At 40.8% G+C, this 15,624-nt stretch overlaps 1 protein-coding gene across 4 annotated transcripts in view; it reads left to right on the top strand.

Annotated features, from left to right (window-relative positions):
* Positions 1-15,624, top strand: part of Bbs9 (Bardet-Biedl syndrome 9) — a 440,450-nt gene that overhangs the window by 188,645 nt on the left and 236,181 nt on the right. For all 4 annotated transcript variants that reach the window (XM_075966515.1, XM_075966512.1, XM_075966513.1 and 1 more), the window contains exons 10-11: positions 4,572-4,750; positions 11,908-11,984. In XM_075966515.1, coding sequence (XP_075822630.1) covers positions 4,572-4,750; positions 11,908-11,984 — 256 coding nt within the window. The remainder of the gene's footprint in view (positions 1-4,571; positions 4,751-11,907; positions 11,985-15,624) is intronic.

The following is a 15,624-nucleotide window of genomic DNA, read 5'->3' as shown; positions in this document are numbered from 1 at the left end:
TTAAACATTGGAACAAACTGGTTTATTTTTCTATAAATCAACACTTTTTTTTTTGAAATTTGCTGAATTTCAGAACGTATTTAATTACCAGTATTGGAATGTGAGAGAAACTTTAAACTATCTAATGTAACGTGTAATACACTTGAATAAGGAGGAATGCCTTTCTCATGCCTTGCCAGCTCTCCTGCTTTTTGGGCCCTTCGGAGGTTAGGAGTGAGCTGGGAGTGGCTATTTGATTTCAGAGAAGGATGGTTTCTGCCTTGTCTTGGGGTGCCAAACAATGACCGGCCTTTTAGCATCAGGAAAGTTTTAAGGACTCAGACTTCTGGACCTTCAGGGGCTTGAGTAAAGGAGAACAGAAGTCACAACTTGGAGTAGAATAAGGCTTCTACCTCTTGACATGCTTTGAGGCTGTAAGTTAGGATTTTATCAACTTTTTAGGTGGCTTCCATGGCCTGCCAGGAAAGACAAGCCCCATAGGCACCGTGGGTTTCCATAGTTCCCTTTAGAAGAAAGTGAATGCATTTGGTGAGACGGATGAAAGGAGCGATTCCTGCAAATGGATTTTGAGGAGTACCATCTCTCACCATCTTCTTTAGAGATGAGCAACTTTGGGAGGACTTCTTGGGGCTGACTGGGCTCTAGAGCAGCAGTCAGTGTTAGAACCCAGGCTTCCTGGTCTCAGTTAGCTCTGCTGTCAGTTAACACCAGGGTAGCTCTTACTTCTGTGAAGCCATGTCACAGGGTCTGTGGCACTCACTGTAACGGGCCCCAGAGAAGGTACAGTGTGTGCAGGGTGTAGGGATGTTGTAAATTATGTTGATGGTTTTTGTCTTTTTGAGACAGTCTCACTGTGTAGCCCAAGTTGGTCTGGAACTCAAATTTCTCTCACCACAACTTTTTGAGTGCTAGAATTATAGGTACTCACCATCACATCTAGCTGGACTGTTGTGTTTCTGGTCAGTAGTGAGTGGTTGCTGGAGTCATTTTTTGGGAAAGACTTTTGTTCTCAACCCAGTTGAGCTTTTATGTTAGCTGCATAACTGTTTGCAATGATACAATTCTGAAGAGATTTAAAGTTATTTCTTCTGAGTTTAGTAGGTCTCTCTCTCTCTCTCTCTCTCTCTCTCTCTCTCTCTCTCTCCCCTTCTAATTAATAACTCTCTCTAAGAACTCTTCATTAAGACCAGGTACAACCAATTGATAAATCTACAAGGCCACCCGTACGTGTAAGGCTTGGGAGTGATTATGGAATTGGGCGTGGAATATTTTAAGAGCCAGAGGACTAGGATTCCTGCTACTAGATAGTGTTTTGTAGCATAAACAGGGAGAATGTACCCATGAAACCCCAACATATAATGCCTGCCCAAGACCTATATAATGGAAACAGCAGTTGATACACCAGTGTGGATGGGGGAAGTATCACAGGGTCATACCCGGGATGAAGAGCAACAGGATACCAATGGTTACTAAGAGCTAAGAGTGGGAGAATCAATCTCTTAAAGAGACAAGCTCTCTGATAAGCTATCCAACCCCAAGAGGTCAGTCCTGAGCACATGTGTTACTCACATGTACAGATAAGTAACACTAAAAGAACTCAAGAGGGTGTGTGTGTGTGTGTGTAACAATAATAATTGAAGAGGTCATGAACTTGAGAGGAAGTGTGGGGTTCACGGGAACTATTGCAGTGGGTGATGGAGGGGTAGAAATGATGTAAATATAGGACTGATGTATAAAATTCTAAAGAAAATTAAAAAATTAAATCAAGAAAAAACAGTGGCAAGTAGTCCCAAAACAACATGGTGTACTGGAGAGATGGCTCAGTGGTTAAGAAGACTGGTTGTTCTTCCAGAAGACCTGGGTTTGATTCCCAGTACCCATGTGGTGGCTCAGAACCATCTAAGTTCAGGTCCAGGGGATCCAGCTCCCTCTTCTGTTCTCCAAAGGCAACAGGTATGTTCATGATGCATAGACATATTTGCAGGCAAAACACTCATACACATATAATAATAACAATAACAACAACAACAACAACATAATACTCAAAATAGCTTGGTACTGGCAAAAACGAGACATATAGGTCAGCAGAATGGAACAGAGATCCTGATATAAACCCACACAGCTATAGCCACTTGGATTTTGACAGAGATGCTAAGAATACCCGTTGGAGAAGAGCATGCTTCTTCAAATGTGTCATTGGAAAAATGGGATATCCGTGTGTAGAATGAAAATAGATCCCCATTCTCACCCTGTGTAAAGGTCAACTCCTGGTGAATTAAAGATGTTAACAGAAGACTAGAAACTCTCTAACTATGGGGAAAAAGTAGGAAAACAGTTCAAGATAGAGGAATGGGCAAGGACTTTCTTGGTAAGACTCAAGTCACTCAGGAATAAGTCCAAAAAGTGACAAATGGGGTCTCATGAAATTCAAAAGTTTCTGTATGACAAAGAAAACAACTGAGTGAAGAGATAGATGACATGATAGGAGGAAATCTTCACTAGCTATATATCGGACAGAGGAAAATGTCTAAAACATACAAAGAACTGAAACAAAGCGAAACTGAATAATCTCATCAATAAAGAGGCCAATAAAATGAACAGATGGTTCTCAAAATATGAAATACAAATGTTCAATACGTATTTCCACTTCATTACTTCAGAATGCAAATCAACATTACTTCGTTGCTTTACAACACAAATCAAAATTACTTAGATTCCACCCTACCCTAGTCAGAATGGTAGAAACATAACAAATGCTGGCAAACGTGTAGACAACAAGGAAACTTATGTGCTGCTGGTAGAAAGGTAAACTAGTCTACTACTACGGATATTGGTTTGGTGACTTCTCAATAAACTACAGACAGATTTACCACATGACTTGACTTACCCGAAGGATTCCAAGCCAGTGTGCTGCAGAGACATTGGCACCAGTGTTTATTGCCACACTGTTCACAACAGCTAACTTCTGGAGCCACATGCATGTTCAGCAGCAGAAGACTCTAAAGGCAGACATGGTAATTCATGTACAACAGAGCTTTTCCAGCCGAGAAGAAGGAAGTCATGTCACCTGCAGGAAAACTGTTGCAAGAGCAAGGCAAACCATAGTAAGCGAATTGTCTTAAAAGACGAATGTATGTTTTCTTCTCATTTACCATTCCTAGATTTTATATATATACATAAAATCTGGTATGTATATGTGATATGAAAACAGGAGTAAAATTACTTAGGGGAACAAATGGGGATGAACAGGAGAAGGGGCAGGAAGCAAACAGATGGTTGAGGATATCAGGTGAAATATGCCCCACATACAGCAATATATGTATGAACATTTAAAACAACAAAAAAGGCAAAATATTTTGTTAGATCATAGACCAATGTATAACATATAGCAAAACCTAAAAGAATTCATATATAAACACCAAATGATTTAGGACAATGTTGAATTTTTTTCTATGAATACCAAGGAACAAGCAAATTCAGTATTTCTTTTGACTGCTTTTTATAGTGTATTAAGAGAAATATGTAATTTTAATTTCTAAACATTGCATAGTAAAATCAGCCAGAATGTATATATTACAGGTAAGTTTTAAAGAGAACCAGAGATAACGGAGCCTGAGAAGAAGTGAAAACTGTCTTCATCTGTTCTTTGCTGTTATTACAGATTTCCAAAGACTGAGTGCTTTAGTCAGGAAGGAAAAGGATTTGACTTGTGCTTGTGGAGATTTCAGGACTCTGAGACTTGGGGTGAAGTTTCAGGATATGGAAGGCAAAAAAGGGAAGGAGGAAGAGAGGGAGGGACGGAGGAAGAGAGATTGACAGGGGAGCTCCTTTTCCTAAGATCTTTCATAATCAGTTTTAATCTGTGAGGTTAAACACTCATGTCCTAATGACTTGTTTGAGGGTCATGTTCAAGTGAAAACAGACAGCGAGGAAAAGGAATTATAGGAATCAGAATAGTGGTGGAGAAAGAGCTAGTGCACAGGGCAGTGGCCTTTTCTGTCTAGGAATGGGGAGAGAAGAAAGGAACAAATCAGAGAACTCCTTGGGTAGGAGTGTGTGTTAAGGAAGCATTGAGGGGCCCGTGTGAAAAGAATTAGTTCTAAGAATCCAGAGGAGGAAGAAGGGAGGAGAGAACATATCTATCTTCAAGACTTCTTATCAGTTCTCCAGTGACTTCGCTGTGGCTGTCCCAGCCTTGGGGTCACTTCACGGCTGTTCTGGCATCTTGGGGTCATGCCTTATTCCTTCTCTCTAGCTAGTCTCATGCCTTGCTCCATGGTTCCAAGTGGATATCGACGAGCGGCACCTGTATTGCGGATCAACATCCAATATCAGACAACCGTATAATTAGACTTCTTTGAGAGTAGTATAGTACATTTTAATGTTTATCCCACTTCTGTAATGCATCTTAACACTGGGCATCCATTTGTAAATATAGATGCTGCTTGAAACATTAAAATTGAGCCTTTAAATACACTTATCCTTATACTTATTTATTATTGGTATGTAACGCTCAATGTCTTTCAAGGTGGATAATCTAACCATGTCTTGTGTTCTCTTGCACCTTACAGTGACTTGAAGGGAGTGATAGTGACTCTCAGTGATGACGGTCACCTACAGTGTTCATATCTGGGGACAGACCCTTCTCTGTTCCAAGCTCCAAAAGTTGAATCAAGAGAGCTCAACTACGATGAACTTGATGTGGAATTGAAAGAGCTTCAGAGAATCATCAAAGATGTAAAGTCACAAGGTATCCCATTTTTATTGTATAATTTTAATGTTAATTACAAAACTCACCTTATGGTGTATATGGTATTGTTTTATAAATGTTAATTAAATTTCTCTCCCAGGCCTAGTTCAAGAGACTTTGAACAAAGCCTTGCTCTTTAGCACACGAGGTCCTTGTGTGGACTTTGTGGAGGTGGCTTCTGAGCACTAGTCTTGAAGCTAGTATTTTGTTAACGTGTTCCAGGGACAGCTCTATCTAGACTGGAAGTATTTTGCTTTCGTAGCAAAGGCGAAGTAGTTCTTAGTGGTTTTAGGCTGTGAGATGAACGCTGAAGCTTATAGTCAATTATTAACTTACAGTATCGTTGGTTTCACTTGCTTCTTTGAAAAGAAATCCAAGTAGTACATGAATTGCCACTTTGTTACTCAAAATGTAGTAATTTGCAGCTTAGATGGTGTAATTTATGCTTGGAGTTAATTAGCCGTCCAAATGGAGTGTAGCTTGGGATACTCTGATTTCTAATGACGCAGGGACTGGTGATATTTCCAGTTCCCAAGTTTTGAGTAACTCAATGTTATTTTATGTCGGGACTCACAAGGGTGTAATTTTATTGTAAATTAAAAGGAGAAACAAAACACCAACCCTGCAGCTCGTGTTGGACATGTGAAAATCATTACTTTAAGTTCTCCTTTCAGGGTCAGGTAAAAGTGTTTTCTTAATGAGAAAAAATATGGACCATTTTCACATAAAAGAAACGTTAAAACAAGTAGGAATAATAAAAGAAACGGAGCATCAAAAGCCAAGCAAAGCAACGGAGCCAATCTTAATCCTGGTCCGTTTGCTTCACTAGGTTTATGTATTTTTTGATCTCTATTGCCAGGATTATATTCCTCTGGTTTTTAGGAATTGAGATGATATATTAAAATAGGAATATTAAAAGTAAAGATGTTATACTTTGGCTTCACACGTTCTTATAGAACGTTTTCAGAGTAAACCATTGAAATGGAGATCTTTAAAGGGACTTGTCAGCACTGCCTCTTCAGGTGGGATGTGATGAGAATGGATGCATCAGGCTGCAGTGTGCAGATTTAAGTTCTCAGTCTTGATGCTAGTGTTATGGAGGATGAATGGAATTACAGTTTTTGTCATTTTAGGGTATAATTGGGAAAGATTATTATATATATATATAACATTTATATATATGAAACATGAAGTTTCTCAAGTTCATTAAATAATGTGGGTTTTCTCAAAATTTTTGTCTTGTGATTTTTGCCATTCCACAAGCAATGGCTAATGGTAGTTTAATTAACATAAATTATATAAATTGTTCAAGAAATCCCTTATAGCCAATCATTATCTCCTGGTAGTCATAGTGATGTCCTTAAATGAAAAGGCTTTGATATTTTGTTTGCCATTTCCTTGGTCTTTTTGTAGATCTTGAAGCACTTCTATTAAATATAGCATTTTATTTTTTGATAATTTCACACATGAGTCCTGCATTTATATCAGTTTCTACTCTTTTTCACCGTCCGACTATTCCCTCCTCTCCCACTCTTCAAGTCCATGACCTTTTCTCCTTTCAATATTATTGTTACTACACACGGACACACAGACACACAGGCACACACACACAGGCGCACACACACGTGTGCATAAACACAGCCTGCCAAGCCCATTTAGCATCGCTCATATGCGTTTGTGCGTAGGCTGACTTGTTGGGATTGGGTCACCCATCACAGTCATGTCCCTGGAGAGGACCGATTCTCTCAGCAGCCTTTGATTGGCTGGAGCTCTTTATCTAGGGCAGGCCTCGTGAGATTTTCCTAGCTATGTTGGTATCTTTGTGCAATCCTGTTTAGGAAACTGTTGTTTAGACTTCGTGGATGCAGCTTCCCTGTGGTATGCCAAAGACACTGTCCAGCAGCAGACACCTCAGTCCTCTGCTTCCTACAGTTGACACTTCTCTCCCACAGCTCCCCCCTTAGCTTTAGCGGTCGAGTTGCTGACATAGCAGTTGGCATTGGGCTCACAGTAGTTGTTTCTGCATTTTTCCCAGTTGTAGATTTCTGTGATGGTCTCCGCTACAAAAAGGAAGCTTCTTTGATGAGTGAAAGTTACACTTATTTGTGATTTAGGACCCAACTAGAAATAATACTATCTTAGCAAGGTGGCAGTCATAGGCTCTCCCTTTGGCTCTATGACCTCACCAGCCATAGGGAGCTGCCCGGATTTACAGCTCCAGGCACAACTGCCTCCTATTGAGCACATCTTCAGTCCAAGTATTGGGCTCTTGGATCTAGGTGCCACACTGCACTCCTGGGGCCATCCTGCTGCACTGACCCTTGTGGTTTGTAAGCCTTACAGCTAGAAAGACTGTTGATTATTGCTTATCTTGGCAACTTGTGTAGCACCTTAAGACAGTAAGAGTTAGTCCTCCTGGAGGAGGCTTCCAGATAGTTCCAGCTCCATTCTTCCTCATCTAGTGTCTGGCGTATGTGATGTCTTCATCACTAAGAAATAGTGTCTTACTTTCAAGTTCTGGAAGGCAGTCCAGGGCCATGGTGGTAACCTTTTTCTGTCTTCATACTTTCAAACTCCACAGCTCAGGAGAGATTTCCCATGTCTGGCATGGCTTTTTGCTAGACCGTCTGCAGTTCCTGTGGCCAGCATCGTCAGCACAATGCTGACTTCATCCAAACTGTATATACATGTATGCACACATTTACATTTGTTACATATTTATTTTCATATCAGGATAAAGCAGTAGCTTTTTCAAATATCCTTAGTATATCTACCACCTCCATAGTGCCCACCTTTCTAACCCGCTAGTTTAATCATCACTTCCGTTTCCCCACTTCCCCCTGACAGCACCTGCATCTTCTATCCCCTCTCTCTAGAGCCGGCCACTGTCTGCCGTGATGGTTACCGCGGCTACTCTAGATTATATTACTGAAGCTAGGAATGCACCCACAGACTTTGATGAAAGTTAATTTTTTACATAACCTCAGTATTCTGTTAATGTTTGAACTTCTCTGTACTTTTGTGCTACTGTTGTTTGGTTTTATTTCTAAAAAAGAAACAAAGAGAAAGATTTTGCTTTATTTATTTATTTGCTTTATTTTATTTCCAGACATAAAGAATATTTAGTATTCTGTTCCTTTGTGAAAATTTGATATCCCTGTTCACCTAAATACTTTTAATGATAGGAAATGACATTATTTCATTATAGATCATGAAAAGTCAGGATGCTGAAGTTCTGGATGACCTCATTATTCATTTTAATGATACTTTTATACAGTGACATTTAAAAAAATAAATTTGTTAAATAAATATTTAAAAATGAAAACGTTGTTTCATACAATATGTTTTGATTCCAGTTTTCTCTCCCCCATCTCCTCCCACATCCTCTCCTTATCTCTACCCACCCAACTCCATGCCTTCTTTCCCTCTCTCATTACAAAAACAAATAGGCAAATAAAAAAGCCGGCAAACCATAATGAAAAACAAAAACAAAGCAAAGAAAAACAATACGAGAATCACACACACACATACACACACTCTGAAACCCTTACAAACATAGAATTGAAAACCATAATATGTAAAAAAAATACCAGTAAAAGATGCCCAAACAAAGAAATATGAGACAAAATTCCTACAAAAATACTATTGAGTTTATTTTGTATTGGCTGTCTTCAGCTAGGTGTGGGGTTTACCCTTAAGTTTATATACCCAGTGAGACTCCATTGGAGAAAACTGTTTCCTTTGCAAGTGGTTGTCAATTGAACATAGCTTCTTGGTTAGTGCTGGGAGCTTGTGTCTACTTCCCCCTCTTGGTGTTGGGACTTCATCTGGCTTGGACTCGTGTGGACCCACTTCATGCTACCACAGCACCCTGTGCATGCTGCCACAGTCTCTGTGAATTCATATGTGTGTCAGTTATGTTGTGTCTGGAAGACACTGTTTCTTCTCTGTCTCTAGGACCACTCTGCCTCCTCTTCCGCATAGCTCTCTGAGCCCTGACAGTAGGGGTTTGATGAAGGCATCCTTTAACTTAAAAAAATGTGCGTTGTTTTACAGGCTCTATTCCATACTTAAAGCTTCTTCTAAGAAGGGATTGCGGTAAAACCTAAAGCTAATGTAAAGGAGATATTTTGTTGCACACATGGTGTATATGTCTATTGTAATAAAATTTTTGAAGCTGATTTTATGTGTGTAACTTATATCAGGAATATATGTTACAAGCATGAAATTATAGCAATATTTTCTATGCATGTGGTGAAACTTTTGAAATTCAGAGTGCTAGTGTCAATTCTGCCAAGTGTTTCCATGAGGAAGAGTCACCAATGTCTTTCAGTGAAACTTTCAAGAGACGGAGTTTCCGTATGACGTAAGCACCTGATCACACACTTTACCTAGTGTACCCGTGAAGCCCTGGGTGTGGCATGTAAGAGAGGTACCAACAGTGGGCTTTCAGGCAAGTACAGAGTGCAAACAGACATGGGCAAGACAAATATGTCTGTGTCCCATTTCTAATATGTGTGGGCCAGCTTACTTGATGCTATCTCCAAGGGCTAGGAACAGTTGAACTTGATTTGTTCATTCCCGGTTGTGTGTGGGTACATGGAACAGAGGGCCGGAATACAGCAGCTCAGAAAGCAGAGAGAGGTCTGTTTGTTTCTCCTGGAAAAGAAGCCAGGTATTTGGCAGTACAAGGTTGGCGCCACACTTCTTCAGGAATTTTGATCCTTCTATTCCAGATCATGTCTTGGTTCAGGAATGCTTCTGGAACCTCTGCCTCACATCTGCAGCCAAGTCAGCCCCCAAAGGAGCTTTCCTGGAAGCCACACCCTGAGCAGCTTTTATCTCAATGGCTCTTCCAATCTGCAAAACAGGCTGGCCAGTTTAGTGGGGTTTGCTGATGGCTGTTCTGGACAAAATTGAGCTTCTTTAGTGAAGAAGCAAAGACTGGTTCTTAAATGGCCAACAGATTGCCTTTTAGATTCTTAATAGGTCTAGAATGTCCTTTCCAGACTTTTCTATAGTGACAGAGCCACCTCATGGTGTTTAGGACATCCTGCTGTGAGACACCAGAGTTGATGGTGTCTCCCTTGTGCCCCTCTGTTTTCAATTCTCCATCCTCAGTGCGTTGATCTTCCCTTTTTAGAGATTCTGGGAGCCATAGATGCTCTAGGCATTGTGTGCAGATAGAATTTCCAGATAAGAAGGCCGCTCTTCAGAATCCCTCTTTTAGGGAGAAACAGCTTTCATAAAATCATATGTCTCCCCTGCCCAGCCCCAATACCATTGGTGATGATTTTTAGAGCTGTGTTCACACCCAAAACAACTACCATGATTAAATTTAACCCGGGAGCCAACTTCTGTATGAAGTTGAACACTTCCACAAAAATAGTGCTTGGCCACAAAGAGAAATGAGGGAAGAGCAGATGTTAGCTTCCCAGTCAATTATCTGATATGCATGAACTTGTATGTACATATATCTAATACTTAAAATACATTATTTAAGCACATATATATGTGAATATACATAAATATGTATGTATTTTATTCATACGCATAAATATTATTTGTTTCTTATTTAGAATAACTTGCTTTTTATAATATTTGTTTGTGCAACATAAACATTGAAAATTAGGGCAATAGTATGAATTGTCAGTCTACTTTCTGTTATTACAAAAGGCTTTCAGCTAAGTATTTATGAAGGAAAGTTTTATTTAGTTAATAGTTGTAAGAGATTCAAGAGCATGAATCCAAGGCAGGCTTACATTTAGTAATACTTCAGATAAATTGGCATTGTGTAGGGTCAGACGTATGTGTGAGGGAAAATGTATACATAAACCAGGGACACAGGAATAAGGGGGGGCTAGGTCTGCCTGTTCATAACAAGCCTCTGTGAGAACTAACTGGGGTCACAAAAATGATGCATCTGTTTCTTCTGAGGGCAGTGCCTTCAGTAACTGAAGGACCTCCTACCTTTAAAGATCCTGCCATTTCTTAACACTGTAGAACCTGAGACCAAGTTTCAAAGAGATGGACTTTGAGGGACACAGTCAAACCCTAGCTATACCGTATGTATGTGTCTGTGGTATATGTATGTGTTTGTGGCATATGTATGTATATTGGTATATGTATATATGTGTGGGTATCTGTATGTGTATATGGTATATGCATGTGTTTGTGGTATATGTATGTATATTGGTATATGTATATATGTGTGGGGGTATCTGTATGTGTATATGCTATATGCATGTGTTTGTGGTATATGTATGTATATTGGTATATGTATATATGTGTGGGGGTATCTGTATGTGTATATGGTATATGTATGTGTGGGGGTATCTGTATGTGTATATGGTATATGTATGTGTTTGTGGTATATGTATGCATATTGGTATATGTATGTATGTGGGGGGTATCTGTATGTGTATATGGTATATGTATGTGGTAAAATTGTTCAGACATTGCTAAAAGGATAAACATGGAAAGCAAATCTCTTTGACTATAGAACCTAGTTCCAGTCTTTGGCTACAAGCTTTATTGAGTTTTGAGGATTTCTTAAAAATATGAAGTCTTATGAATACCTTTTACACAGATAAGCTCATGTTAGATGTACATCTTGCTGTTTAAAATATTAAGAGGTGTATCTGAGTTATTTCATGTCAGTTTACATGGGTTAATGAAATTCTTACTGCTCTGGACCTTTGGATAATATAGATATTCATATTTTATTTAATCATCTCGTAAAGATACATAGACGTACATAAGTCGTTTTAGATTTTATCGATTATTAATACCAGAGCCCCTCCTTGGGTGAGCATGTGCACGGTGAGTTCTTGGATGTGCAGTTGCTGTCAGAGGACCTTTACACTTTGCATCCTGATAGTCGCAGCCTACTTTCTGTCCAGCGGGCTGTACCAGTTCAGCTTTCACCAGCAGGGAGAGACTGCAATTCCCAGTCCTGGGTGCTTATCGGCTCAGTGCTTAGGTCATACTGGAGGAAAGCAATTTTTGTTCAAAGTGTTATTGAGGGAAGAATTACCATAAACTTTTGATTCTCTAATTCATTATATCTTCAACTCATGAGTGTTTACAATTTGGCTTTTGTTATAAACTGTATACATCAATTTTACTTTATGATTAGATATATTTTTTAATTACAGGTGTTTGGCCCATGACTGAAAGAGAAGATGACTTGAAAGTCTCCGCAGTAGTCTCCTCCAGCCTTGATTCTGTGTCTGTAGGTATACTTATACACTCTGAATCGTGCTCAAATTGCTTTAAATTCTGGGCTCCTTGGTAGGAACTTATGAAATGATAACACACTTCAGAGTTTGTTACTTTCTAGATCAGCGGTTCTCCACCTTCTAATAAATACTGCTACTCTTTAGGACAGTTCTTCATGTAGTGGTCACCCCCAACCATAAAATTAGATCTTTGCTTCTTCATAACTGTAATTTTGCTACTATTATGAGTTGTATATAAATATCTGATATTCAGGATATCTGCTATGTGACCCCTGTGAAAGGGTCATTTGACCCGCACAGATTGACAGCCACTCATTGTTCTAGGTGAGAACCATTCTTGTTTTCTTAGTGCCAGAAATAAGTGTTTTAGAAGTATTTGTTTACAAAAGGAGTGAGAGGTGGAGGGGCAGAAAGTTTCTTAAATCTTCTCAGTACTGTATTACTGAACATGCCTCCTTGATCTTTTAGAAAGTTAATGAGGTGGGGCTGGAGAGATGGCTCAGTTGTCAAGAACATTAACTGCTCTTTCAGAAGCCCCATGTTGGTTCTCATCACCCAGCAAGCAGCTCATTACTATATTTAACTCCATTTCCAGGGGATCTGATACCCTCTTCTGGCCTCTGTGGACCAGGCACACAGCATTGTATATAAACAGGCAAAAAAAAAAAACCCAAAAAACAAAAAAACAAACCCATACATATAAACTAGGAATTAGTAACACTTGGGGAAAAAAAGGTTTAATGAGGTAATGCTTTTGAGCAGTCCATATCCAGGTTTGATGATTCATAGTCTTTTATAAGTCACTGCAGTAATGACGCAAGAGTGTAGCACACACAGCAATGAGGGTGAGCGTGTAGCATACACAGATAGCAGTGAGGGTGAGCGTGTAGCACACACAGATAGCAGTGAGGGTGAGCATGTAGCACACACAGATAGCAGTGAGGGTGAGCGTGTAGCACACACAGATAGCAATAGGGTGAGCGTGTAGCACACACACACAGCAGTGAGGGTGAGCGTGTAGCACACACAGATAGCAATGAGGGTGAGCGTGTAGCACACACAGATAACAGTGAGGGTGAGCGTGTAGCACACACACACAGCAGTGAGGGTGAGCGTGTAGCACACACACACAGCAGTGAGGGTGAGCGTGTAGCACACATAGATAGCAGTGAGGGTGAGCGTGTAGCACACACACACAGCAGTGAGGGTGAGCGTGTAGCACACACACACAGCAGTGAGGGTGAGCGTGTAGCACACACAGATAGCAGTGAGGGTGAGCGTGTAGCACACACAGATAGCAATAGGGTGAGCGTGTAGCACACACAGATAGCAATGAGGGTGAGCGTGTAGCACACACAGATAGCAGTGAGGGTGAGCGTGTAGCACACACAGATAGCAGTGAGGGTGAGCGTGTAGCACACACAGATAGCAATAGGGTGAGCGTGTAGCACACACAGATAGCAATGAGGGTGAGCGTGTAGCACACACAGATAGCAGTGAGGGTGAGCGTGTAGCACACACAGATAGCAGTGAGGGTGAGCGTGTAGCACACACAGATAGCAGTGAGGGTGAGCGTGTAGCACACACAGATAGCAGTGAGGGTGAGCGTGTAGCACACACAGATAGCAATAGGGTGAGCGTGTAGCACACACAGATAGCAATGAGGGTGAGCGTGTAGCACACACAGATAGCAGTGAGGGTGAGCGTGTAGCACACACAGATAGCAGTGAGGGTGAGCGTGTAGCACACACAGATAGCAATAGGGTGAGCGTGTAGCACACACAGATAGCAATGAGGGTGAGCGTGTAGCACACACAGATAGCAGTGAGGGTGAGCGTGTAGCACACACAGATAGCAGTGAGGGTGAGCGTGTAGCACACACAGATAGCAGTGAGGGTGAGCGTGTAGCACACACAGATAGCAATGAGGGTGAGCGTGTAGCACACACAGATAGCAGTGAGGGTGAGCGTGTAGCACACACAGATAGCAGTGAGGGTGAGCGTGTAGCACACACAGATAGCAGTGAGGGTGAGCGTGTAGCACACACAGATAGCAGTGAGGGTGAGCGTGTAGCACACACACACAGCAGTGAGGGTGAGCGTGTAGCACACACAGATAGCAGTGAGGGTGAGCGTGTAGCACACACAGATAGCAGTGAGGGTGAGCGTGTAGCACACACAGATAGCAATAGGGTGAGCGTGTAGCACACACAGATAGCAATAGGGTGAGCATGTAGCACACACAGATAGCTGGTCCAGAAACTGTTTTTCCCTTTCCTGGAATGGGCTTTGTTGAATTGTTACCAGTGCCGTTATCATCACTTACACTTTGTTTTTCCAACATCACTCCCACCATCTCCTCCCATCCCACACCACTCCTCTTGCTCAGCCACACCCTTCGGACTTGCTGTGCATCGGGTGCTCTCTATCTGTTGCTGAGACTGATTAAAATGGAGAAACAGGAAGGCCGAAAGGGACTATTCCTTCATATCCTGTTTACTCTTCCACAGAGCACTTTTCTGTGTATAATTATGTCGCATTGCTTGAGGTCTGTATGGAATCCATTAAGTTTATATGTATCTCTGTCCAAACTTGATCAGTTTAGTGCCTGAACTTGGACATTTTCTGCATTTAGCGTTGATATCATCATGTAATTTTGCCTTGGAAATGTGTTTGCTATTTAAGTATCATAGCATAATATAACAAGTGGTTGTCAGAGCCTTCAAAGATAAACTTTTGCATAACCAGCCAACTCAAATTATGGTAAAAATCACGTTAATGTTGCTATCGTATAGTACATTAGGTGCAGTTAAAAGCCGCAGGAACACAGTATGAAAGAAACATTGGCCCAGCTCCCTCTCACAGTAGAGCCTCTGTATGAAATGCTTGCCCTCCCCCCCCCGCGGACACTGTTTTTCACCCTACCTGAAGGGTGTAGTGAGAGGAACTTAGTTAGCTGATGGATGTTCACACATTTTCTTACTATGAAAATGTCTCCTTTCTCCTATGTTGGCACCTCATAGAATTGTTTCTAGGCTCTCTCTCTGGAACATAGACTATTTGGAATGAGCAATTCTCTTTCTGTCTTCAGGAACAGTTTGGTCTACATGTTGTAATGTATGTTTCCTGATTGATAACTTCGGGTGCTGTTTCTTCTTCATTGATGTTGCTTTCCTCCTTCATTTTCTATCTTGCTGAACTTCCTGCTTCATTTCCTTTGTCTTGCTGAACTTCCTGCTTCATTTCCTCTGTCTTGCTGTACTTCCTGCTTCATTTCCTTTGTCTATATATATATATATATATATATATATATAGTCGAGGCAAGGTTCCTCTGTGTAGCCTTGGCTGGCATTTTTTTTCTTAAGAACTTTTAGACTATCACACTTACTCTACTGGAAAACATTAGCCTGACAGTTTATGTGGCTGTGGAGCCATGGAGTCTTCTTACAGTCACTTCTCTGGCTATTCCTTATATTCCCCAGATACTACTGTCCTTTAAATGTCTAGGTGTTTAGACAAGGGTTGAAAAGGAAACAGAAGATGCTTCCTTCTAGATCTGTGGGCAAATGTGAAATTGTTTCTTGCCTGTGGGTAACATAGTACTAGAGCAGAAAGCTTGGGTTAATATTTATTT

This window comes from Microtus pennsylvanicus, chromosome 3 (genome assembly GCF_037038515.1).
Source record: "Microtus pennsylvanicus isolate mMicPen1 chromosome 3, mMicPen1.hap1, whole genome shotgun sequence".
Classification (NCBI taxonomy): domain Eukaryota; kingdom Metazoa; phylum Chordata; class Mammalia; order Rodentia; family Cricetidae; genus Microtus; species Microtus pennsylvanicus.
The sequence above is the reverse complement of the archived record's forward strand: the minus strand, read 5'-3'. Positions and strand labels throughout refer to the sequence as shown.